General features: G+C 45.6%; 1 protein-coding gene across 1 annotated transcript in view; it reads left to right on the top strand.

The window, feature by feature from the left end:
- Positions 1-25,485, top strand: part of LOC141107590 (complement factor B-like) — a 104,575-nt gene that overhangs the window by 12,802 nt on the left and 66,288 nt on the right. The window contains exon 6 of the mRNA XM_073598435.1: positions 1,306-1,433. Coding sequence (XP_073454536.1) covers positions 1,306-1,433 — 128 coding nt within the window. The remainder of the gene's footprint in view (positions 1-1,305; positions 1,434-25,485) is intronic.

Raw genomic sequence — 25,485 nt, forward strand, 5'->3', positions numbered from 1 at the left:
CATTGTTTTGGGTGAAATGATATCCAATTCTTTGAGAGATATAATTTTATCTTATGTTGGCACATCTTGTTTTATCCATTTGTAACATTGTTACAGTCTCTCGCTCATTTTGATTTAGGGCTGATTCACACCATGAATAGCACAGGAATGCACTTTGCATTCCTGGGCGATTCACATGCCATCCAGGTACAGTGCGATTTCAATCATTTGAATGTGCTGAAATCACACAGGACCGCAGGAAATGTAGTGAAGGCACTACTTTACAAAGTGCAGAGCAACTGGATTGCATGGTACAGAATTATCATGCGATCCGGTGCAGGCAAATACACTGCATTTGCAACCCGCACTTGGGGTGTCATTAACATTCCACTGACATCTGCTGAAGATCGCAAGGGCAGTGCGTTTTGAACACGGTGCAAGAAACATGCACGGAATGAGGGTATCCTGCACCACAGACTCTGTTAGCCCTCCAGTGGCTATTTAGATTACTATGTAGTACTTTTGCCTCTTTTTTGGTGCAGACCACAGGTTATTGTAAGGGCCACAGACAATCTTCTTTCTTGGCAAACTAAAGCCTGACCAGAGCAATACCATGGTTTGTTTTGTGGTGCACGGGATAATAAATACAAATCAGAAGACTCTACATAGCCAGTGTTCAGTAATGATTAAAGCAGAGTTTCACCAAAAGTAGAAGCTCCGCTTATCTGCTTCCTCCCCCCTCTGGTGCCACATTTGGCATCTTTTCGAGGGGGGAGTGGATACCTGTCAAACACAGGTACCTGATCCCACTTCTCTGTATGGTCGCTGCGCCTCTCCTCCTTCCCCCTGCTGCCTTCTGGGAAACACACACAGGTCCCAGAAGACAGTGGGGCCATTTAGAAAGCGCAGCGCGACTCGCGCATGCACAGTAGGAAACAAGCTGTGAAGCCGCAAGGCTTCACTTCCTGTTTCCCTTAGTAAGGATGTTGGCGCTTGCACCCGAACCCGATGGACGGGTCGGCTTCGGGTGCTGACATCACAGGCTCCCTTATATTAAAAGTCAGTAGCTACAGTATTTGTAGCTGCTGACTTTTAGTTTTTTTAATACAGGTTGGAACTTTAAAAAGTAATACATGAACGAAATGTCATTTTGAGTAGAAAAAAATATCCCTAATATTATTTTAACTGTTGGCAACTGTGAACGCATCTGCAGTGTACATAGGCACAGCTGGACGCAAGCTGATGCAAGTGACTAGTGAAAACCCTGCGTCCTACTTTACATTCCTACCTCCTTGAATTGCTGACCATTTCCCTTTTAATCACCAGAAAGCCGCAAACTGGCAATAAGTAAAGAAGACACTCTAAATATCTTCATCGTCATTGACACCTCAAAAGGCATTGGGAAAATTAATTTTCAGACAGCAAAGTATATCAGTGAAATCTTCATAGAAAAGGTAAGATATCTCTGAGCACACACTAACATATTGAACTATGGTTAGCCTGGGGCGATTACTCACAAAGTACACTGGCACCTAGAACAAGTATGCAACTAGTGAAGTCAACAGGGAGTCAAAAAAGCCCAAACTCCTGCAAACTTGTTCCAGGTCAATGGCTTAAAGCACTGAGGCCACTGATTCACCATGACAGTGGGGCAACCAATATTTTGAGACAGAGTGGTCAACAATTGAAAGCCTAGAAGACTGGTAGTTTCTGTTGTATATTAACATTTAGTGCCAATAGACTGGTTTTGGTAGTTTTCTGTGCAGCTCCCGCCACAAAGATCTATGACCTACCCTACGCCCCCTCCATACTATCCCTCCTGGTAACCCTAATACCAACTTTCACCCTAAAACTCTCTGTTACACAAGCCCTCCTTTTTGTTTGCTTTAGAACTGTTTCTCTCCTCACAAGTCTATGCAAATTTAATAGCAGCTCAAGGTCAAGTGCAAGTTAACTGTGCCTGCAATGAATTTTGAATAGTCTCACAATTGTCTCAAACACATGTCAAAATCACACTGCATTTTACCAGTGAAGCCCTTGACTAGACATGCGCACAACAAAAAAAATTGCTTAGTTTTGTTTCTTTACATTTCCGTTGATTCGTAATTTCGTAAGACGCAAGTTTTTATATTCGGACTCGTTTGTATTTTCGTAACAGTTATATTTTCTTTGATACTAAATGATTCGTAATTCCGTTAGTCTAATTTTCTTTGATTCGAAATTCGTAATTTTGTTAGATAATAATTTTCATTTATTCGGTACACTACTCGTAATTTAGTAATTGTTACTTTTGTGTTTTTTGATTGCCTTTTTTGTTGATTCGTACTTTTGTAGGAAATAAAGAATAATTATCCTATGCTTGCTTTTCTAATAAGTCCTGTACTTACTGCAGTCCACTCCCTCAGTCACGAGACCTGACTCCGCCTCCTCCTCAACTGAATCTAAAAAGATTCAGGAATGCAGTGTGACTCAGACATAAAAGGGATAAGCTGATTGGCTAAAGATATTAAGTAAGATACATCACTCACTAATACACTGCCTATTCGAAAGAACGATTTGAGAACATGAAATTACGAACTTACATATTAAAATGCACTTACACTGTCCATTCAAAAGAACGATTCGAGAACACAAACAAACGAAATTATGAACAGATGAAGAAACAAAATTACGAACACACGAATGAAAATACGAACATACGAAATTATGAACAAAGGATTGAAAATACGAAATGTAAATCATTCGTTATAGATGTCATTTTCTTTCTTTTACTGTTTCGGAGTTTCGTATTTTCGTAAGTTTGTCCGTTCGGAAGTTCATATTTTCGCGTGTTCATTATTTTGCTTATTCGTAATTTCGTAAATTTCGTATTTTGGTTCTTTCAGTTATTCGGATGTTCGAATTGATCCGAATGTACGAATAATAACAAATTCATATGAAAATCTATTCGTTACGAACCGAATCGCACATGTCTACCATTGACATAAGTTCTAATTCTTGCCTTAACCATCCCCATAATCCTTATACTAACTGTGACCCTAATCCTTCCTAACCCTTCCTGTAACCATAACACTATCTGTTGTGTTACACTTTGTCAATTATTATTGCTCAGTGTCATTGGCTCTGTTCCCTTCTGTCTAGTTGAACTCTCTCCCCCACTGTAGTCTGTATATTCCCCTCATCTTCCTGTCTCTGATTCATTTGCTCAGTATACCACCATGCTATAACATCTTTTCATGTGGCTTACAACACCTTTGTTTTTCTACCTATGAATATCCATCATTAAACGGAACATTCAAAAGGATTCATCGTCTTTCCCTCCATACAGTGAGTTTATTCATTGAGTTAAGCTGTCTGAATTGATGCAAGGGATAAATAGATCACCAGGTCGTGTAAGCCCTATATGAAGCTGGAGATAAAGTTTATGGCCTTTTAGTTGAGTCAGAACAGTAGAAAAACAGAGTTTCAGAGCCTAATTACAAGATTTCTGCATGACAGTACTGCTACAGACAAGATTTACTGCCCTCATTGCAAGAAAGAATAATAGAGCAGCATGTGGAAGCTTCATAACCTGAGTCCAGGCTGAGTGATGTTATATTACAGCACACAGATCCCATCTGCTTACCACTCAATCATTATCTGCCATGAGTAGGAATGAGCCGAACACCCCCCTGTTCGGTTCGCACCAGAACATGCGAACAGGCAAAAAATTTGCTAGAACACGCGAACACCGTTAAAGTTTATGGGACACGAACATGAATAATCAAAAGTGCTAATTTTAAAGGCTTATATGCAAGTTATTGTCATAAAAAGTGTTTGGGGACCCGGGTCCTGCCCCAGGGGACATGGATCAATGCAATAAAAAAGGTTTAAAAACGTCCGTTTTTTCGGGAGCAGTGAATTTAATGATGCTTAAAGTGAAAAAATAAGTGTAATATTCCTTTAAATTTCGTACCTGGGGGGTGTCTATAGTATGCCTGTAAAGGGGCTCATGTTTCCCGTGTTTAGAACAGTCTGACAGCAAAATTACATTTCAAAGGAAAAAAAGTCATTTAAAACTACTCGCAGCTTTTAATGAATTGCCGGTCCGACAATACACATAAAAGTTCATTTATAAAAAACGGCATGGGAATTCCCCACAGGAAAACCACGAACCAAAGTTTAAAAAAAAAAAGGGTGTGGGGGGGTCCCCCTAAATTCCATACCAGGCCCTTCAGGTCTGGTATGGATATTAAGGGGAACCCTGGCCAATTTTTTTTTTTAAATGGTGTGGGGTCCCCCTCAAAATCTATACCAAACCCTTCAGGTCTGGTATGGATTTTAAGGGGAACCCCGCGCCAAAATTTTTAAAAAAATGGCGTGGGGTCCCCCCCAAAATCCATACCAGACCCTTATCTGAGCACGCAACCTGGCAGGCCGCAAGAAAAGAGGGGGGGACGAGAGAGCGCCCCCCCTCCTGAACCGTACCAGGCCACATGCCCTTAACATTGGGAGGGTGCTTTGGGGTAGCCCTCCAAAACACCTTGTCCCCATGTTGATGGGGACAAGGGCCTCATCCCCACAACCCCTGCCAGGTGGTTGTGGGGGTCTGCGGGCGGGGGGCTTATCGGAATCTGGAAGCCCCCTTTAACAAGGGGACCCCCAGATCCCGGCCCTCCCCCCTGTGTGAAATGGTAAGGGGGTACAAAAGTACTCCTACCATTTCACAAAAAAAGTGTCAAAAATGACAAGAGACAGTTTTTGACAATTCCTTTATTTAAATGTTTCTTCTTTTTTCTATCTTCTTTCTTCCTTTAGGAATTTAGGCGCACCCCCCATGTCATTTTTTGCACTTGTAGTGCAAAGTGGATTTGCCTTTCATAAATAACCCCCTATGTCCTAAGCCACTGCAGTGTACTCTCCATCGTCTCCAATGCTCCTGACAACATTGAGACTCCTTTACAGCTTCAAGTTAAAGTGGTTGTAAACCCTTTACAATCACTTTATACTACAGGCAAGCCTATAATTAGGCTTGCCTGTAGCTACACTGGATATCTCCTTAACCTGCACGGTTTAGGAGATATCCCTATATCCCTGACATCATTGGCACATGCACACTTAACCAGAGAAAAGGGAAAAAATAACTGCGCTTCAAAAACATGTAAAATATAAGCTGCGACGTCCTAAATGTGACACAAACACACAACGTAAATAGGAAAAATTGGTGACTCGCGCTAGACAAATTAGTGTGTGTGTGGCTAAAGGGTGCCACGACCTAAAGAAAATCCAAAATACAACAAATATATGTGAATGTGTGTGGTGTAGCACACTATATAGAATTGGGGGAATACACAAGCCCCCTTGGTGGGTACATATACAATCTATGCAATAATATATCACATTATAAGTCGCCCCCTATGTATTCCAGCAACGGTTTGTTAGGCTGTATCAATGACCAATATTTAGAAAGCATAGACTGATGACAGATATATGGAGTAAATTCATCCAAGCTTTTCTTCTAGCTTGTCCCTGTCAATCTATTAATGAAGAAAGCAGAGCGAGAAGGGGCGGCGGCACCTCGATGCAATAAAAGGGAGAGGTGTATTCCGCCCCTTCCACGTCCAGTTGAAGCTTCGTGACATGGAGTTGCGAAACGCGTCAACGTAACTACGGCCTGGAGACGCCGTCCAAATGATCCCCCAATCAAAATGGGAGGCGGAGAAATCTGAACGGAATACTTAGCTCACACAAACGGAGCTGCTATCTTCCTAAAGGATACCCTCACAGCGTGGCTGGAAACGTGCGAACACACCGAGGGGTATATCCAACAGTACCCAGCGTCTGATCCTTTTTGGTGGACGAGGACGTGACGGAATCTCTCTGGTGCTTCGGGAAATACAAGAGACCCCGGCCAGCATCTCTGCATAGTGAAGGCGGTAACGTTTAAAACCATCACATACCTAGGCTTTTGTCTTATTATAGACATTTTCTGCAATATATTGACTGCACAGCCCAGGGATAGTATTAGATCCTGAGATAGCCTTATATGATTGGTATAGAGCCAATGACGGGCATGCCTTTATGATGATTAAAAGGAAATCAGAGTCTGCATTATTCACTTTACTTTCCAAGGTTACTTCTATCTGGCAGCTGTCATCAAGTACCGCATGATCATTAACTGTTCCATATTTGAATCTAGTCTCTTAATGAATTTTGAACTTTATTGCAACGGTGTATTACTTCCAGGACTTGACATCCTTTGATGAAAAGTTTTTCGCATGTGCGTGCAATTTTGCAACTTCATAAGATGCATTTATTCCAGCTAATTCCAAAGGAACTAATTATCAGCAAAATTTAGAGACGTTGTGCAAGATTTGGTATCAATTTGACAGGCCACTTTTAGTTTGGCAGCAAGTTTCTGACAGCACTACCTTCACTGGTTTCTCCGCAACCCTGGGGGCCACGCATGCATAGTTTCCCTTTGTATTCATTATAGTTTTAATTAATTATTTTCCCCCACTGGCGTTTTTGCCTTTTGCCTCCTATGCATCCGCGGTAATACAGGCGCCTAGTCCGTATTTGTTATTTGTGTGTTTTTTGTCTGTTTAATGTCCGTGTAGTTTGTCTGTTTGGTGCACCATGTTTTCATGCATTTGGTATGCCATCTCTTTGATGTCTAGCAAGACCAGCTTTAATTAGCTCCTTTTCCTGAAGAATACTATTTTACTACTGTAATTTTGATACTTTAATACATTTTTGATTGATTTTTATCCACTCTCCCATTATTGCCCACTATAGCCTTAGTAGCCGTCTTTTTCCCGGGGGGTGTCCTCTCTTGTGATTCCCTTCGGAATATAATTTTGGTATGCTGTTTTTTGGTTACGGCAATAGCCTCATATATAGAGGAGTGGCGGTGGGTTAGTAATCACAACTACTTAGGTGGCGTGTGGTGGAAGATTGGTCGTTTGTTTTTGTAGAGATCGTGCAGAGCCTGCACCCCCACTAAAGGAAGAAGAATGCTGATACCTTCCATCCTTTGGCGTATATCACCCATGCAAACCAGACCAAATCAGAGTTGTCTTTGATTCCAGTGCTCAGCATGAAGGTGTTTCTCTTAACAACATGCTCCTTACAGGGCCCAATTTGAACAACAGTCTAATAGGAGTCTTGATTTGCTTCAGACAAGAGCCTATAGCAATAATGGCCGACATTCAACAGATGTTTCACTGCTTCATCGTCAGAGAAGACAAAAAGAAACTACCTCAGGTTTCTATGGCACAAAGACAATGACATCAACAAGGAAGTTATAGACTATAGAATGAAATTACATGTCTTCAGTGACAGTCCTTCCCCTGCAGTGGCAACGTATGGGCTAAGGAGAACAGCTTAGACTGGAGAAGAATATGGATCTGATGCTCATCAATTTGTTTATAGAAACTTCTACGTTAACGACGCACTCAAGTCTTTTCCAACCGCTAAAGAAGCGATTGATCTTCTCACCAGAACAAAGGAGATGCTGTCTACAGCAAACCTTAGACTGCACAAAATTATATCCAACAGCCAGGAACTTATGAATGTCTTTCACTCTGAGGACTTTGCCACTAGCCTAAAAAACCTTGATTTAGGTACAGATGTGCCTCCTGTACAGCGAAGTCTGGGTTTGTTGTGGAACATCAAACAAGACACATTCACCTTCCAAGTGTCAACTTGTGACAAACCCTTCACTAAGAGAGGAGTCCTGTCGGTGGTGAATACCATCTATGACCCACTGGGTTTTCTTGCTCCAGTTACCATTCAAGGTAAGGTCCTGCTAAGACAGTTATCTCCTGAGAACATAGACTGGGATACTCCCTTGCCTAGTGAGAATCAACACAAATGGGAAAGGTGGAGATATTCTTTGAAGTCACTAGAAAAACTTCAGATCTCCGTTGCTATGTTCCAGGTTCCAATTCAACTGTTAACCAGAGAAATTCATATTTTCTCCGATGCATCAGTTTAAGCTATTGCTACAGTAGCCTATTTGAAGACCTCTGAAATGAATGGAAAACCACACTGTAGTTTTGTCCTAGGCAAGGCAAAACTCACTCCCAAACCTGCACATACCATACCAAGACTTGAACTTTGTGCAGCCATGCTAGCAGTAGAAATTGCCGAAGTCATACGAACTGAAATGGACACTAGAATTGATTCTTTCACCTTCTATACAGACAGTAAGGTATACTTGGTTACATATACAACCAAACAAAACAATTGTATGTGTACGTCAGCAACAGGGTTGAAAGTATTAAGAGATTCTCTCTACCAAGTCAATGGCATCATGTTCCTACTGAACTCAACCCAGCTGACTGTGGGAGCCGTGTCATCTGCATAGTTGCCAACAGTCCCGATTTTCCCGGGACAATCCCGATTTTGGGACCCTTGTCCCGATTTAATTTTGTCCCGGGTGTTTTCCCGAATTTTTGGGGTTTGTCCCGAGAAAATCGTGAGTGTTTTTGTAAAAAACGGCAACGGCTCCACAAAAATGGCCGCCGTTGCCTCCACGAGTCAGTCACAAAGTTCCCCTTGTGTTCAGTGCAGGGGAGAGGGGCAGCCAATCCGCTTCTCTCTTCAGTGTACAAATAGAAAATTCTATTGTACACTGAAGCCTATTGGCTGGAGGGATTGGCAACCCCTCCCCGCTCTACACTGCACACAAGGAAGACGTGATCAGCCTCCACTGCCATCACCCTCCGCCCCCGTGTGTCCAACGGAGCTCAGGGAATAGTGGGAGTGACGGGAGGGAAGAAGGGAGGCTTTCATCTGGCTGTTCAGGAGTTGTCTGACCTGTGAGTAGTGGCCTGTCAGTGTAGTGGGGGAGAAGAGAGATAGGGGGAGGGGGTGTACTCAGTGTATGGGAGGCTTGGAGCTTTCCCTGCAGTACACTTCTCAAAGGCTGAGGTCCAGCATGGATGGACTGGGGCTCCGCTGGCTGGGGACATTGATGGTCCTGGCTCCCCTCTTGCACACCATGTCACCACCATACCTGCACCCCCCTCCCCCATGTTACCACCATACCTGATTTCCCCCTCCCCCCTGTGTCACCAACATACTTGCACCCCCCTCTCCCCCCTGTGTCACCACCATACCTGATTCCCCCCCTCCCCCCTGTGTCACCAACATACCTGCACCCCCCTCTCCCCCCTGTGTCACCACCATACCTGATTCCCCCCCTCCCCCCTGTGTCACCAACATACCTGCACCCCCCTCTCCCCCCGTGTCACCACCATACCTGATTCCCCCCTCCCCCCTGTGTCACCAACATACCTGCACCCCCCTCTCCCCCCTGTGTCACCACCATACCTGATTCCCCCCCTCCCCCCTGTGTCACCAACATACCTGCACCCCCCTCTCCCCCCCGTGTCACCACCATACCTGATTCCCCCCTCCCCCCTGTGTCACCAACATACCTGCACCCCCCTCTCCCCCTTGTGTCACCACCATACCTGATTCCCCCCTCCCCCTATGTCACCAACATACCTGCACCCCCTCTCCCCCCCGTGTCACCACCATACCGGATTCCCCCCTCCCCCTGTGTCACCAACATACCTGCACCCCCCTCTCCCCCCCTGTGTCACCACCATACCTGATTCCCCCCTCCCCCCTGTGTCGCCAACATACCTGCACCCCCTCTCCCCCCCTGTGTCACCACCATACCTGCACCCCCCTCTCCCCCCCCGTGTCACCACCATACCTGCACCCCCCTCTCCCCCCCTGTGTCACCCCATACCTGCACCCCCCTCTCCCCCCCTGTGTCACCACCATACCTGCACCCCCTTCTCTCCCCTCTGCTGGGGGCACCTTATGTAAGGACAGACTCTGCTGGGGGAACCTGATGGCATCTGGTGGCAGGCGACGTGGCAGGTGACACGTTCAGGGGTCCCACTGATTCTGCATTATGGTGAGTTGAATGATTTCATTATTTCTATTACAATGTAATAATAGTAATAATGCGCTTCAATCATCCTGACATTATAACAACCATGGTGCCGGGATGATTGAAGTGCTAACACCAGGTGTTTGGAGTATCTTTATCTGCTGATTGTTAAACTCTGGAATACACATTGCTATTATGGTGTAGGATCTGGGTCTGCTGTCCCTCCATCCCTCTACCCCCCTTTCCCTCTGCATCCCTCATTCATCTCAGACTCTAACCACACCCCATTTAGCCACGCCCATGTAAGCCACGCCCACTATTTCACGTAAACCACGCCCATTTTTGCGCGACGCATTTTTCCTTTTTTCTATGTCACGCCTACTAACGCATGCCCCGCCCCCTAATTATAGGCTGACTCCGCCTACAGCCAAAAAAAGTGTCCCGAATTTTTTTTTCCCAATGTTGGCAACTATGCATCTGCTGTTCTTCAGGACAGCTTATGGCTGTCACCTCCAAGGTTTTTGTGTGAGGACTCCTACTCACCCCCTATTGACACCACCTGTCACGTACCTGGTAGGTTGTGAGCCTGGTGTGCAGGAAAAGACCTCCCTTACAGCTCCCACTCCCGTTCCCCTGGAATGGAGACAGAGGGCCAGGAGTGAAGAGTGGTATGGGTGCCTGGCAGGATCAACAATTGCTGAAAGTCCAGTAGTGGTGGCACCCTCTGGAGTCAGTAGTCTGGGGTGTAGACTGAGGATAGAGACTGGAATGCAGGACTGGAACCAGGAACAACAGCAGGTAATAGCAGACTGGAAGCTGGACTGGAACCAGGAACAACAGCAGGTAATAGCAGACTGGAAGCTGGACTGGAACCAGGAACAACAGCAGGTAATAGCAGACTGGAAGCTGGACTGGAACCAGGAACAACAGCAGGTAATAGCAGACTGGAAGCTGGACTGGAACCAGGAACAACAGCAGGTAATAGCAGACTGGAAGCTGGACTGGAACCAGGAACAACAGCAGGTAATAGCAGACTGGAAGCTGAACTGGAACCAGGAACAACAGCAGGTAATAGCCTGGACGCTGGACTGGAACAACAGCAGAAGGTAGCCTGGAACGCTGGACTGGAACCAGGAACAACAGCAGGTAATAGCCTGGAACGCTGGACTGGAACACAGCAGAAGGTAGCCTGGAACGCTGGGCTGGAACACAGCAGAAGGTAGCCTGGAACGCTGGACTGGAACCAGGAACAACAGCAGGTAATAGCAGACTGGAAGCTGGACTGGAACCAGGAACAACAGCAGGTAATAGCAGACTGGAAGCTGATGAATACAGCGGAGGGTCAACAAGCCGGTGGTCAGTAACGTTCGGACAGCAGAGGTACCAGGGGTAATTCAGAGGGATGGTCAGGCAAGCCAAGAGGGTCTGGTGCAGGCAGATAGCAGGATCGTCAAACAGAAAGCCGGGTCAGATAACAGGAAACACAGATCAGATCAGGTAACACTCACAGAACGCTGTAGAGCAGACAGCGGAGATGGTGTGTGATAGACCGGTTTAAATAGCCCGCCTGATAGCGGGAGTGCACGCGCGTGTGCCCGTGCGTGATCGCACCCGTGAACGCGCGCGCATGCGCAGTGGAACCCGTGACCGTGTTCCCGGACGCCTGGATCGCCGGTTACTGGCAGGATCTTCATGACATTGCCCCCCCCCCAAGGGGCAGCCTCCGGATGCCCCTTTGAGAAAACTTCTCTGGATGGGATCTTTTAAAAGATTGTAACAGATCTTCAGCATGAATATTATCTTCTGGTTCCCAGGAATTCTCTTCTGGGCCAAACCCCCTCCACTTTATCAAAAATTGATTCTGGTTAGCTCTTTTCCTATAGTCCATAATAGCCTCCACCTCGAATTCCTCCTCCCCATCTACCAAGATTGGATCAGGAGGATCCGTACTTCGGCCCGGGAATGGGTTGGAGACAGAGGGTCTGAGCAAAGACACGTGAAAAAATAGATGTACTTTTAGTGAGTCCGGGAGCTCAAGTTCATATGCAACTTCATTAATGCTCCGTTTAACGGAAAACGGCCCAAGAAACTTTGATGCCCAATTTTTTGGACGGGCAAGCTAACCTGAGGTTTACTGTGGACAACCATACCTGATCCCCAGGTGCAAGTAATAGCTCACCTCGCCTCTTTTTGTCGAAGGTTGCTTTGTTATATTCCTGGGTCCTGGTCATGGTCTCCTGTAAAACTTGGTTGTTGGAAGAAAAGAAATCCAATTTCTCCTGAACTGCGGGTACTGTACATTCTGGAAGAGAGTTAGGCAAAAATGAAGGGTGGAAACCGTAGTTTGCAAAAAACGGAGTCTGTTTGATAGCAGAGTGAATAGAGTTGTTATAGGCGAATTCGGCCAATGGAAGAACAGAAATCTAATCATCCTGGGCAAAAGAAGAAAAACATCGCAAATATTGTTCAAGGGTCTGATTTGTTCTTTCTGTTTGCCCATTCGTCTGAGGATGATAAGCTGAAGAAAATGAAAGTTCAATGTTTAAAGTTTTACATAGAGACCTCCAGAATCGGGAGGTAAACTGTACCCCCCGATCTGAAACTATATTGACTGGTACCCCATGTAGCCTGATGACTTCTTTGATGAAAGCTTGTGCCGTCTCTGTGGCTGACGGGGTGCCTTTCATTGGGACAAAGTGAGCCATCTTCGACAACCGGTCCACTATGACAAAGATTGAAGAGAAGCCCTCAGCCGGGGGTAATTCTACAATAAAATCTATTGAGAGCATTTTCCAGGGTCTATCTGGGACAGGCAAGGGCTTTAGGAGTCCCATTAGGAGTCACATGCCTTTGTTCTGTGCCCTTTGTTTCTGATACAGGTGGTACAGGACTCTACAAACCTTTTACAATCCTCACGTAGCTGAGGCCACCAAAAGGTACGCTGTACCAAATCCGTGGTCTTGGCCACGCCAAAGTGTCCAGCCAATGCATGATCATGGCAGAGTTCTAATACTGCAACTCGTAATGTCTCAGGTATAAAGATCCTATTCTCATGCCACAGTAACCCATCCTTAACTTGGAGTTCCGCTCTAATGGAAGATTCCAATCCTGCGGAAGCCTGCTTAATTTGGGAAAGCAGGTTTCCCTGAAGTAAAAGAAAGTTCCCCGGAGCCAGAATGGTGTCTGGAGGAGAAATCTCTTGGGGTTTATGAAACATCCTGGATAGGGCGTCAGGTTTGGTATTCTTGGAACCAGGGCGATAAGTGACATGGAAGGAGAACCTGGAGAAAAAGAGAGCCCACCTGGCCTGACGTGGCTTTAACCTCTTTGCAGATCTCAAATACTCCAGGTTCTTGTGATCCGTAAAGATTAGAACTGGGTGAGCGGCGCCCTCCAACAGATAGCGCCACTCCTCTAATGCTGACTTGATTGCCAACAACTCTCTGTCACCTACATCATAATTCCTCTCTGCTGTGGACAATTTACGAGAAAAGAAGGCCACAGGGTGCAGCAGGGCCTTAGTTCCCTGTCTTTGGGATAACACTGCCCCTACGGCGATTTCAGATGCATCCACCTCTAATATGAATGGCAGAGAGGAATCTGGATGTTTGAGTACAGAGGCGGAGGTAAAAAGACCCTTGAGAGTCTCAAAAGATTTTTGGGCTTCAACTGACCAATGGAAGCGTGTACCTTGTTTTGTTAGTTGGGTGATAGGTGTAATGATAGCTGAAAACCCCTTAATAAATTTACGATAAAAGTTAGCGAATCCAACAAACCGCTGGATTCCTTTTTTGTCTGTCGGGACTGGCCAATCTAGAACTGCAGTGACCTTTTGAGGATCCATATTGATGCCCTTACTAGAAATGACTAACCCCAGAAATGGAATACTTTCCTGTTCGAATTCACATTTTTCAGCCTTTGCATATAGACCATGTTGTCGAAGCCGGCTCAACACACTTCTGACGTGCCTGCGATGGGATTCGAGGGAACAAGAGAAAATTAATATGTCGTCTAAATAGACGATAACAAACAGATCAAGAAAGTCACGTAACACATCATTGATAAAGTACTGAAATGTGGCAGGGGCATTGCACAGGCCGAACGGCATCACTAGGTATTCAAAATGTCCATAGCGGGTACGAAAAGCGGTCTTCCATTCGTCTCCGTCCCTAATACGAACTAAATTGTAGGCCCCGCGGAGATCAAGTTTGGTAAATATAGTGGCCGACCCTAACCTTTGAAACAACTCTGGCACCAGGGGAAGAGGGTACCGATTTTTCACAGTAATCTTATTTAGTTCACGGTAATCCACACAAGGTCTGAGGGTCTTATCCTTTTTCTGCACAAAGAAGATGCCGGCACCTGCGGGGGACGTGGATGGACGAATGAAGCCTCTTTTAAGGTTCTCATCAATGTATTCTTTCAAGGCCCCTTGTTCCACCTCAGTTAGAGGAAAGATTCTTCCAAACGGAATTTCAGCACCGGGGAGTAATTCGATTGGACAGTCATAGGCCCGGTGAGGAGGTAACACCTCGGCCCTCTGTTTGCTAAATACGTCCAGAAAGTCATGGTATGCAGCAGGGATGGACAAATGTAGACCAGGGTCTGTATCCAGGCAGAGCAGAGCAGAGTCTTCCTGGGCATTCTGGGTTCTACAGAACTGCTGACAATAAGAAGAAGGGAAGGTAACCTCACCCGTGATCCAAGGAATGTCCGGATTATGTGCCTGTAACCATGGCATACCGAGGATTATGGGAAACAGAGGTGAAGTGATAATATCCAGGCGTAGCTGTTCTTGATGTACGTTAGAAATGGAGACGGGTATTGGGATGGTCTCCTGGGTGACAGGTCCAGATTTGATAGTGGTTCCATCAGCTAAGTGGATGGAGAACCCGTGGGCCTTGGGTAACAGAGGTATCTGATGTTGGGTGGCAAAAAGAGAGTCCATGAAACAACTGCAGGCTCCGGAATCAATAATAGCGGTTATTTGCAGAGTCCTTCCTGGAAGCTGTAGCAGAAGAGAAAGGGCAAGGTGAGTGGTACTTCTAGCCAGAGGTGCAACATAGTCTGTGGACAAAGATAAGCACTTACGGAGTTTGATGGGACAGTTCCTGACATAGTGCCCAGGTTCCCCGCAATACAGGCACAGATTATTTGTTCGACGACGTTGTCGTTCCTCCTGGGTGAGAGAAGGCCGTAGGACTCCTACTTGCATTGGCTCAGGTCGATTAAACATGGAGACAGGTGGTGCTGGTGTTGAATGATGGGGAACCTTAGGGGTAACCCAAGTTGGACGGGAAGACCCCATCGCTCTCTCAGACCTACGCTCTCGTAGACGTCGATCGATCTGAATGGCCAGATCGATTAAGGCATTTAGAGTCAGTGGTGTACCCACCCTGGCCAATTCATCCTTCAGTGAGTCAGATAGTCCCATCCGGAATTGGTAGCGGAGAGCCGCATCGTTCCAATTAGTGTCCGCACTCCACTTTCTAAATTCAGCCACATAGTCCTCTGCCGCCCGGCGACCCTGTTGAAGGGTATGCAGGACAGTCTCCGCAGTTACGGACAGCTGGGGGTCATCATACAATTGACCCAGTGTGTCAAAGAAAGTAGAGAGGTTGTTTAAGGATATATCCTTTTGCTTCAAGAGGCGATGGGCCCAGGTTTGGGGGTCCCCAGAAAGCAGAGAAATTACATAGCCCACCTTGGTAGCCTCCAGGGAAAATGTACGTGGCTGAAGAGCGAAGAATAATTCGCAGGAGTTACGGAAGGCCCTGAACTTATGGCGATCTCCGGAGAAACGTTCGGGTGTAGGAACCTTTGGTTCTGGGGGAAGCATCACCACCGTTGAGGAAGGCCCAACTGAAGGAGCAGGAGCAGAGGAAGCCCCCATGGGGCTGGACAAAGTTAATACTCGTTCCTCCAACCTGGTATATCCTTGCTGCAGGTTCTTGACTGCTTCGGTCAATCCTGCCATGTGTGCACAAAGTTCCTCCATAGGAGAGGTTCCCTGCTCAGGCTCTGACATGGCTGTCTGCTACTGTCACGTACCTGGTAGGTTGTGAGCCTGGAGTGCAGGAAAAGACCTCCCTTACAGCTCCCACTCCCGTTCCCCTGGAATGGAGACAGAGGGCCAGGAGTGAAGAGTGGTATGGGTGCCTAGCAGGATCAACAATTGCTGAAAGTCCAGTAGTGGTGGCACCCTCTGGAGTCAGTAGTCTGGGGTGTAGACTGAGGATAGAGACTGGAATGCAGGACTGGAACCAGGAACAACAGCAGGTAATAGCAGACTGGAAGCTGGACTGGAACCAGGAACAACAGCAGGTAATAGCAGACTGGAAGCTGGACTGGAACCAGGAACAACAGCAGGTAATAGCAGACTGGAAGCTGGACTGGAACCAGGAACAACAGCAGGTAATAGCAGACTGGAAGCTGGACTGGAACCAGGAACAACAGCAGGTAATAGCAGACTGGAAGCTGAACTGGAACCAGGAACAACAGCAGGTAATAGCCTGGACGCTGGACTGGAACAACAGCAGAAGGTAGCCTGGAACGCTGGACTGGAACACAGCAGAAGGTAGCCTGGAACGCTGGGCTGGAACACAGCAGAAGGTAGCCTGGAACGCTGGGCTGGAACACAGCAGAAGGTAGCCTGGAACGCTGGACTGGAACCAGGAACAACAGCAGGTAATAGCAGACTGGAAGCTGGACTGGAACCAGGAACAACAGCAGGTAATAGCAGACTGGAAGCTGATGAATACAGCGGAGGGTCAACAAGCCGGTGGTCAGTAACGTTCGGACAGCAGAGGTACCAGGGGTAATTCAGAGGGATGGTCAGGCAAGCCAAGAGGGTCTGGTGCAGGCAGATAGCAGGATCGTCAAACAGGAAGCCGGGTCAGATAACAGGAAACACAGATCAGATCAGATAACACTCACAGAACGCTGTAGAGCAGACAGCGGAGATGGTGTGTGATAGACCGGTTTAAATAGCCCGCCTGATAGCGGGAGTGCGCGCGCGTGTGCCCGTGCGTGATCGCACCCGTGAACGCGCGCGCATGCGCAGTGGAACCCGTGGCCATGTTCCCGGACGCCTGGATCGCCGGTTACTGGCAGGATCTTCATGACACCACCTAGGGGCTAGTAAGTCCTGAAGATGATAAGGAAATAAGAACTGTGAACATCTCACTCGACACTTCTGTAAATAGAAAACAGAAGCTGCAGTTACACCCTTTTGAGCGTTTTTCTACCTGGTCATCTGCTGTAAGAGCTATTGCTCGCCTAATTCATATTGCTTGTTGCTTTGGGAAGAACTCTGCGGCAGAGTGTCACGGTTGGCACAACTGTTCTGGACACTTTACCTCAGCAGATATTTCACACGCAGTCAAGGTAACCAAGAGAGGATTGACACGAACCTTAACTGGGCATATTACAGAGTTAGTACTCCTTTTGCCAGGTGAGTGACTTATGCAAGGACTAGCCATGCTGTTGGCACAGCGGGGAGTAAATTGCTGCTATCTTCAGGTTCTACTCAGAACTTTGGATGAGGGCGGTGATCACCTGAACTTCCTGTAGTTATGATAACTAATAAAGTTCCCGTTTACATCAGGAGAGGAGAATTGGTCACTGTCCTGTAACCTAGGCTTACACTCATCCCCTGTGGGGGAGAGTGTGAATAACTTGTAGGTAATCCACCAATGGTTAGTGGTTAGAGCAGGAGCCGATCGTTTCACATTGTGTTTGGGGTGACAATCTCCCCAGCACTAGAGACAGTTCAGAGTGATATGTCAGCTTATCAAAGAACTCTCAATGAGAAACTAGTATTTGAGGGGGGGAATGAGTAGTAATTGGAGAAAATTCAAGGGCCTTTTTAAAGAAGTGAATAATAATGTGATATACATTTATTACAAAATATACAGAGCATAAAAATTATTTGGCAGTAATATTAGGCCATATAAACATTGACCAAGAATGATACTCAATCCATATAAAAACTTGAAAGATGCTTGTGTGTACAGTAAGCCGACGCCTCTCACAGAATCCTTATCTCCTTCTTCTGGGCAGCTCAACATGCATCTTAATCAATATTCAAATTGCAAAAACATCATAAAGATAACATTAGTATCATTTACAATTAATTTGTTCATCATATACCTATGGAATTTAGTTAGATTAATATAAGTGCTCTCCAAATTCTATGACATGACTGTGCAAACTGCAGCATCAGAAAGAACGGACGGCCCCTCATCCGGTAATTGATCAGTGATGTCAGAGTCACCGAACTGGTCTGGTGGGCATCAGATCATATCCAGGGCAAAATGGTTATAAACCAATTGTTATCTAAAATACTAGACATATATATTCAGATGAAAAATCCTTTACATCATCATACATGTAGAAGCATAAAAACAGACTACATCTACAAATGCTACGTGACAAGAATGTGGGAACAATGGGGGGGGGGGTTTGGGGGGGGGGGGAGGGAAGAAAGAGGAAAAAGGAAAAGGGAGGGGAGGGGAAAAGAGGAAAGGAAAATGAGGAAGGGGAAAGGGGGGAGGGGAAAGGGGGGAGGGGAAAGGGGGTGGGGCGATAAGCCAACCGATGCATATATCCATATATACAAAACAGTATATCCCTAATAAATCTACCTAAAACTACCCTAGTTAATGGCTAGGAGCAGCTAACCAGACATGTATATCCCCCAAAACCTCAGGCATAACAGAATGGAAGCATCCAAGAAGCATGACCCATATCTTGGTCATTTCTCATAATTTCTTGGGTACATTACCACAGCAGGTTCTTTACTCCAATCTCTCCAAAAAAAGCCTCCGTCCCTCCGTGCTTTGGCGCTGGAGAAAATCCCTAATCACTGATGTCTCGTGGTGTTTTGCCATCAGAATTAGTATCCAGTATGGAATTAGCCAGATCTGTCTCCCCCATGGGGGGGTTGGAGGGGTGTTTTCGGGAACCCTCCATGCGGCACTATGTGTGCTTCTTATGACATGCAGGTCTGTGCGAGGCTCTGGATCAACACACGCAGAGATGCTGTTGGCAATGTTCAAGATCCGCACACATGGGGATGCTGTTTGCGACGTCACGGGCGCTGGTGACGTCAACGCGTTTCGCTAAGGAAGTAGCATAGCTTCATCTGGACGTTGATTGGGCGGAAAACCTATGACACTTTTTTATACAGTGTTTTTCTTTCCACAGGTGCCATCTGTTTAAACAAACATTAAAGGGACATGATATGTGCTGTCCGGAGTTCATTGCAAACTGTCTTCTATATTTTTCCCGGGATCTTTCCTATATCAAGTTTTAATTTTTAACTGTCTAATGGGATAAATATAGTTTAAATGAATTGAGGAAACAGAAGGAAAGGAGGAAAAAAAGGACGCAAAGTAAATTATCCTGATATAGAGGTCAAGACCCAGGATCTGCTCTAAACATCTCTAAATGAGTATATAGTATGTTAATATGATTGTATGGCAGTCTTCCAAAGAGAGAGAGAGGGGGAGAAGGGAAGGGGGGGGATGGAGGAGAAGGGAAAAGGGGGGGGAGGGGAAGCGGAAAGGTAGGAAAAGAAAAAGAAGGATAAAGAATAATTGGTTACTAATTAAGATATGTATCTTATAAAGTATAAAAAATATAAAGATAGTCCATAAATTTCCATAAAAAGTTTATAAAAAAGATCCCGTATGGTGCAAAGTGGTGTCTCTGGATTGAACTTGCAGGTGTCATAATATATTGATTCAAATTATATGACACCCGCATGTTCAGTCTAGTGACACCACTTTGTACCATTCGGGATCTTTTTAATAAACTTTTTATGGAAATTTATTTGGACTTTCTTTTATATATTTTATAAGATTTATGTGTTTTTTAATATATGAATATTTCTTGTGCTGCACTATTTTCATTTATTAATTTGTTCACTTTAGAACTGCTTCTCTCCTCATACAAATCTATGGAAATATGTAAAAAAGTAGCTTAAGGTCAAATGCAGGTCAACTGCACCTGCAATGAATTACAAATGGTCTCAGAATTGTCTCAAACATATGTCAAAATCACACTGCATTTGCCCAGCGAAGCCTATCGACACTCTCACCCCAAGGGCCGGATTAAGAGCATCATGGGCCTGGTGCTAAGGATTTTGGTGGTCCTTTTTTGGAAATAAATAAAATGAAAACACAATTTTTGTTAAAATAAGAGAGAGAGAGAGTGCTTCTGGGTAACTTAACCTGTTCCGGACCAGCCACCGCAGTTATACTGCAGTAGGTTGGTCTGGCTGCGTGAAGCATCGTAGCTATATGTCACGTGACCGGCTTTTTTTCTTGTGAGTCTCACTACTGTACCAGTAAATTTACAGACCAAAATGTCAATTCGAAGGTACACTAGTGAAGAGGCCTACACATTTCCGAGCATGACAGATAGTGAAGAGAAAGTCACTCATCTGTCAGATGCAGGCTCAGAATATGAACCTGTAGACAGCAGCGGCACCCTGACAGATAGCTCTGACAACGGAGTTGTGGTCCCTGCCAAGGTCGGGCGTACCAGACCCCGTTCTTTTGCTGTTGTTGAGGTGCAAGAACCACAGTGCTCTCGTATGGAGCAGAGAGCCAGTACTAGTGCCGCTCATCCTTCTGGGGAACTGGCAAGCACCAGTGGCTTAGTACATCCTGGTCGTACATCCAGCACTGCAGTAACAGCTGGTGACGTGGCAAGTCCCCTAAGTGCAGTTCAAGCTGGCGAGGTGGCTAGCACGAGCAGTGTCCCGCTGCCACCAAGAAAAAGACAAACACAGGCCCATCGAGCCCATAGTGCCCTTCCTGCTGCATTCGCCAATCCTAATTGGGAACCCACCACTTCTGCAGCACCCATACTTCCCCCATTCACTGGCCAACCCAGAATTCAGGTGGAAACAGTTGATTTTACGTCACTTGATTTTTATGCGCTGTTTTCACCGAAGATCTCTATAGATCTATTGTGGTCTAAAACAATTTGTATGCTGGTCAATTCATCGCCACTAATCCCCAGCTGACCCTTGCCAGAGATTGGAAACAAGTTACAGTTTCCGAATTTAAGACCTTCCTGGAAATATCCCTCCTCATCGGCATAACTAAAGAGAGTGAGTTGCGGTCATACTGGTCCACTGACCCAATTCACCATATGCTCGTGTTCTCTGCCTCCATGATCAGGACACGATACCAGCAGATCTTGTGGTTCATGCACTTCAGCAACAATGAACTCTGTCGTCCTCGGGGTGACCCTGGATTTGATTGGCTCTACAAAATTCAGCCCCTCGTAAACCACTTCAACCAACAGTTTGCTGCCTTGTTTACTCCCCATCAAGTTGTCTGCGTTGATGAGTTCCTGATTGTTTTCTGGCTGCTTGTCTATCAGACAGTATCTTCCCAGCAAGCGTGCCAGATATGGGGTCAAGATGTATAAGCTCTGTGACAGGGCAACAGGCTATACATATAGTTTTATGGTTTACGAGGGAAGAGATAGTTACGTAGAGCCGGGGAACTGCCCAGACTACATAGGGAGCACTGGTAAGATTGTGTGGGACTTGGTGTCACCCTTTCTTCGGAAAGAGGTACCACTTGTACATGGACAATTATTACAGGAGCGTGCCACTTTTTAATCACCTTTTTGATTATGGAATTGGCGCATGTGGCACCGTGCGATCGAATCACCGGGGCTTCCCCCAAGAGCTTGTAGAATCCCGACTTAGACGGGGGGGGGGGGGGGGGAGCCTGCTTGAAGTATAATAATTTGTTAGCAGTGAAGTGGAGGGATTCATGGAATGTTTTTGTTCTGTCCTCGCTTCACGCAGATACGACGGTCCAAATTCCTATGGCGACTGGTGTTGTGGAGAAACCCCTCTGTGTCCACGAATACAACCTTAATATGGGAGGGGTGGACCTCAACGACCAGTTGTTGGTGCCGTACCTAATTGCCCGTAAGGCCAGACGCTGGTACAAAAAAGTGTCTGTATATTTATTTCAATTGGCTCTGCTGAACACTTTTGTGCTATACAAAGCTTCAGGATGGACTGGATCCTTCCTTAAATTCCAGGAAGAGATCGTCACAGCCCTTCTGTTTCCAGACGTTGTTTTGGCCCACCTTTGGTGGTTAGAAGAGTGGGTGATGTGTGGCATAAGCTTCTAAATGTTGTGCATAAAATGCCAGGACAGTTCAAAACCTCCCCAAATGACCCCTTTTTGGAAAATAGACACCCCAAGCTTTTTGGTTATAGGCATGTTGAGTCCATGGAATATTTTATATTTTGCCACAAGTTTTGGGAAATGTACACTTTTTTTTTTATTTTTGCACAAAGTTGTCACTAAATGTTATATTGTTCAAACATGGCATAGTTATATGTGGAATTACACCCCAAAATACATTCTGCTGCTTCTCCTGAGTATGGGGATACCTCATGTGTGAGGCTTTTTGGGAGCCTAACCGCGTACAGGACCCTAAAAAGCAAGTACAGCGTTCAGGCTTTCTAAATGCGTAAAATTGTGATTTTACTCCTCACTACCTATCACAGTTACGGAGGCCCTGAAATGTCCAGATAGCACAAACCCCCCCTCAAATGACCCCATTTTGGAAAGTAGACACCCCAAGGTATTTGCTAAGAGGCATGGTGAGTATTTTGCAGATCTAATTTATTTTTGAAAATGAAGAAAGAAAAGAAAAATGTATTTTTTTTCTTTTTTCAATTTTCAAAACTTTGTGACAAAAAGCGAGATCTGCAAAATACTCAAAATGCCTCTCAGCAGATAGCTTGGGGTGTCTACTTTCCAAAATGGGGTCATTTGGGAGGGGTTTGTGCTATCTGGGCATTTCATGGCCTCCGAAACGGTGATAGGCAGTGAGGAGTGAAATCAAAAATGTACGCCCTTAGAAAGCCTGAAGGCGGTGATTGGTTTTCAGGGTCCCATACGCGATTAGACTGCCAAAAAGTTCCACACATCCCCGTACTCAGGAGAAGCAGCAGAATGTATTTTGGGGTGTAATTCTACATATAACCACGCCATGTTTGAACAATATATCATTTAGTGACAACGTTGTGTAAAAAAAAAAAAAAAATTGTAATTTTCCCAAAACATGTGGCAAAAAATAAAATATTCCATGGACTCAACATGCCTCTCAGCAAATAGCTTGAAGCGTCTTCTTTCCAAAATGGGGTCATTTGGGGGGGGGGTTGTGCTATCTTGTCATTTCATGGCCTCCGAAACTGAGAGGTAGTGAGAAATTCATGATCAGAACCCCAGATGATGTCCCATAGGATGAAACGCGTCGGGATGGACTACTGATACCACTGATACTGCCATTGTTTTATATCAAAGCGCTTTTTTATCTTCAAGAAATGTGAGTGTTATTTCTTATCTTCAATAAACATGTTATGAGTTTTTACGGAATTACGCTATGTGCTCTCCTATTTCCTTTTCTATACACCATTGATGTTTTTTTGGACCAACTCCTTTAACACATTACTATAAGTTCCTTGATCCCTTGGAATCCGCGTCTTTTGCGGCAGCTGCCATCCGGGACCACCGGTTTTGATTGACCCATTGGGTGTACAGCCATCTGTGTCCAATCTCTTTGGTAAGCCTTTATGAACATAAGGTGGTGGATCTTCTATCAAATTTTTTTTTCACCTAAGTCACTGTTTATCATCTTCACTATATTCGGGTCACTCTGGGCATTTTTCTTTATGGATTAATACAACATGATTGTAACTACCATTTATGTCATTCATATCAATTCCACTCCTTAGTGACTTTTTATTCTATTATTGTGTACACATTATGTTTTTGGATTTACATATTATCCACATTTTATTATTTTTCCAGTACATTGTTTGTTTAGTCACTGGTTAACTGAATCCATCATTCTCAGTGTATATCTGAGATTCTTATACCTTAGGCGCTGCACTTTTTTTACACTGTATGTTACTTTTTGTATGAGTTGATCTTCTGCTGTACTGGCTGCTTATATTATCTTAAAGGGACAGCGCGGTGTATATATACCTTTTTCTATTTTAAGCGCTGAGTGCATGGTTGTGTGTATTATGTGCGGGAGAGGAGTGCAGAGTGTATGGCGGCGGGTAGTATGTGCAGGAGAGGAGTGCAGAGTGTATGGCGGAGGGTAGTATGTGCAGGAAAGGAGTGCAGAGTGTATGGCGGCGGGTAGTATGTGCAGGAAAGGAGTGCAGAGTGTATAGCGGCAGGTAATATGTGCAGGTGAGGAGTGCGGAGTGTATGGCGTCGGGCAGTATGTGAAGGAGAGGAATGCAGAGTATATGGCGGCAGACAATATGTGCAGGAAAGGAGTGTGGAGTGTATGGCGACAGGTATGCAGTTCAGGAGAGGAGTGCAGAGTATATGGCATTGGGCAGTATGTGAAGGCGAGGAGTGCAGAGTGTATGTCGGCAGGTAGTGTGTGCAGGAGAGGAGTGCAAAGTGTATGGCGGCAGGTAGTATGTACAGGAGAGGAGTGCACTCCACATGCCTCTAATCATCTTGGCACCCCAGCCCTCCCCCACTGCACACCTCCTCTTTGCTCATGTTTGCACTCCAAACTAATATCCCTTCTTTGTTACCTCTGGACCCCCCCCCATCCACTCACCTTTGCAGTACAGGCTGATGGCAGGCTCAGCAACAGTGGCAGGCAGGGTGTGTTTACATCTCCAACATTCAGCAGAGGTGATGGTGGACCAGGGCTCAGGAAAAGTTAATATACCTATGAATGTGCCCCAGTTACATAACAATGCTGCCTGCTGTTCGCAATTTATATATCAATATGGCCCACAAATTAGATATCAATCATGTGTACACACACAGAGCAGGACTAGGCAGCATTAGTGACCCACTGGGCTGGGCCTATCTTAAAATAGGGACCTAGAGATACAGTTCCAATAGCCCATATGTTAATCAGACTTTGCTCAACCCAACTCTTCCTGTAACCCCGTGCCCAGGTCATATAGCGCCCAGAGTAAAGAAGCCAAAGTGCTCCCCCCTCAAGATGTATGAGCATCATGTGTCAGCAAAAATCCCCCCCCCCCCCAAAAAAAAATTGAGCACTAATTGGCACGCTTAACCCCTAAGCATAAATTCCCTTTACAAGCCAAAATTCTCCCTCTCATTCCACTACAAATCTCCCCCCGCTGAAAGATTTGTGCTGGGAGGAGGACCCAGCAGTAATCTTTCCCCCATCCCCTCAGCACAAATGCCCCAGATCACCCCTCCTAGCACATCTCCTACCAAATTTCTCCTCCTAGGACAAATCTTACTCCTGTCATCCCCCAAATTCCTGCTCCCTGCACAAAACCTCCCTCCCAAATTTCTCTTTCCTAGTACAAATACCCCCCAATCATCCCTACTAGCACAAATGCTCCCTCTCCAAATCCCCCTTTTTAACACCCCCAAATTTCTTTTTCTAGCACAAATCCCCCCTCCCAAATGACCCCTTCTAACACAACGCCCCAAATTTCCTTTCCTAGCACAAACCCCCCAAATCACCCCCAGATTTTCCCCCTAGCACAAATACCCCCCCCTCCCATTATCGCTTCTAGCACAAATCCTCCCCCTACTCCCCCTTTCTAACAC

The sequence above is a fragment of the Aquarana catesbeiana genome, linkage group LG09, assembly GCF_042186555.1.
Source record: "Aquarana catesbeiana isolate 2022-GZ linkage group LG09, ASM4218655v1, whole genome shotgun sequence".
Classification (NCBI taxonomy): domain Eukaryota; kingdom Metazoa; phylum Chordata; class Amphibia; order Anura; family Ranidae; genus Aquarana; species Aquarana catesbeiana.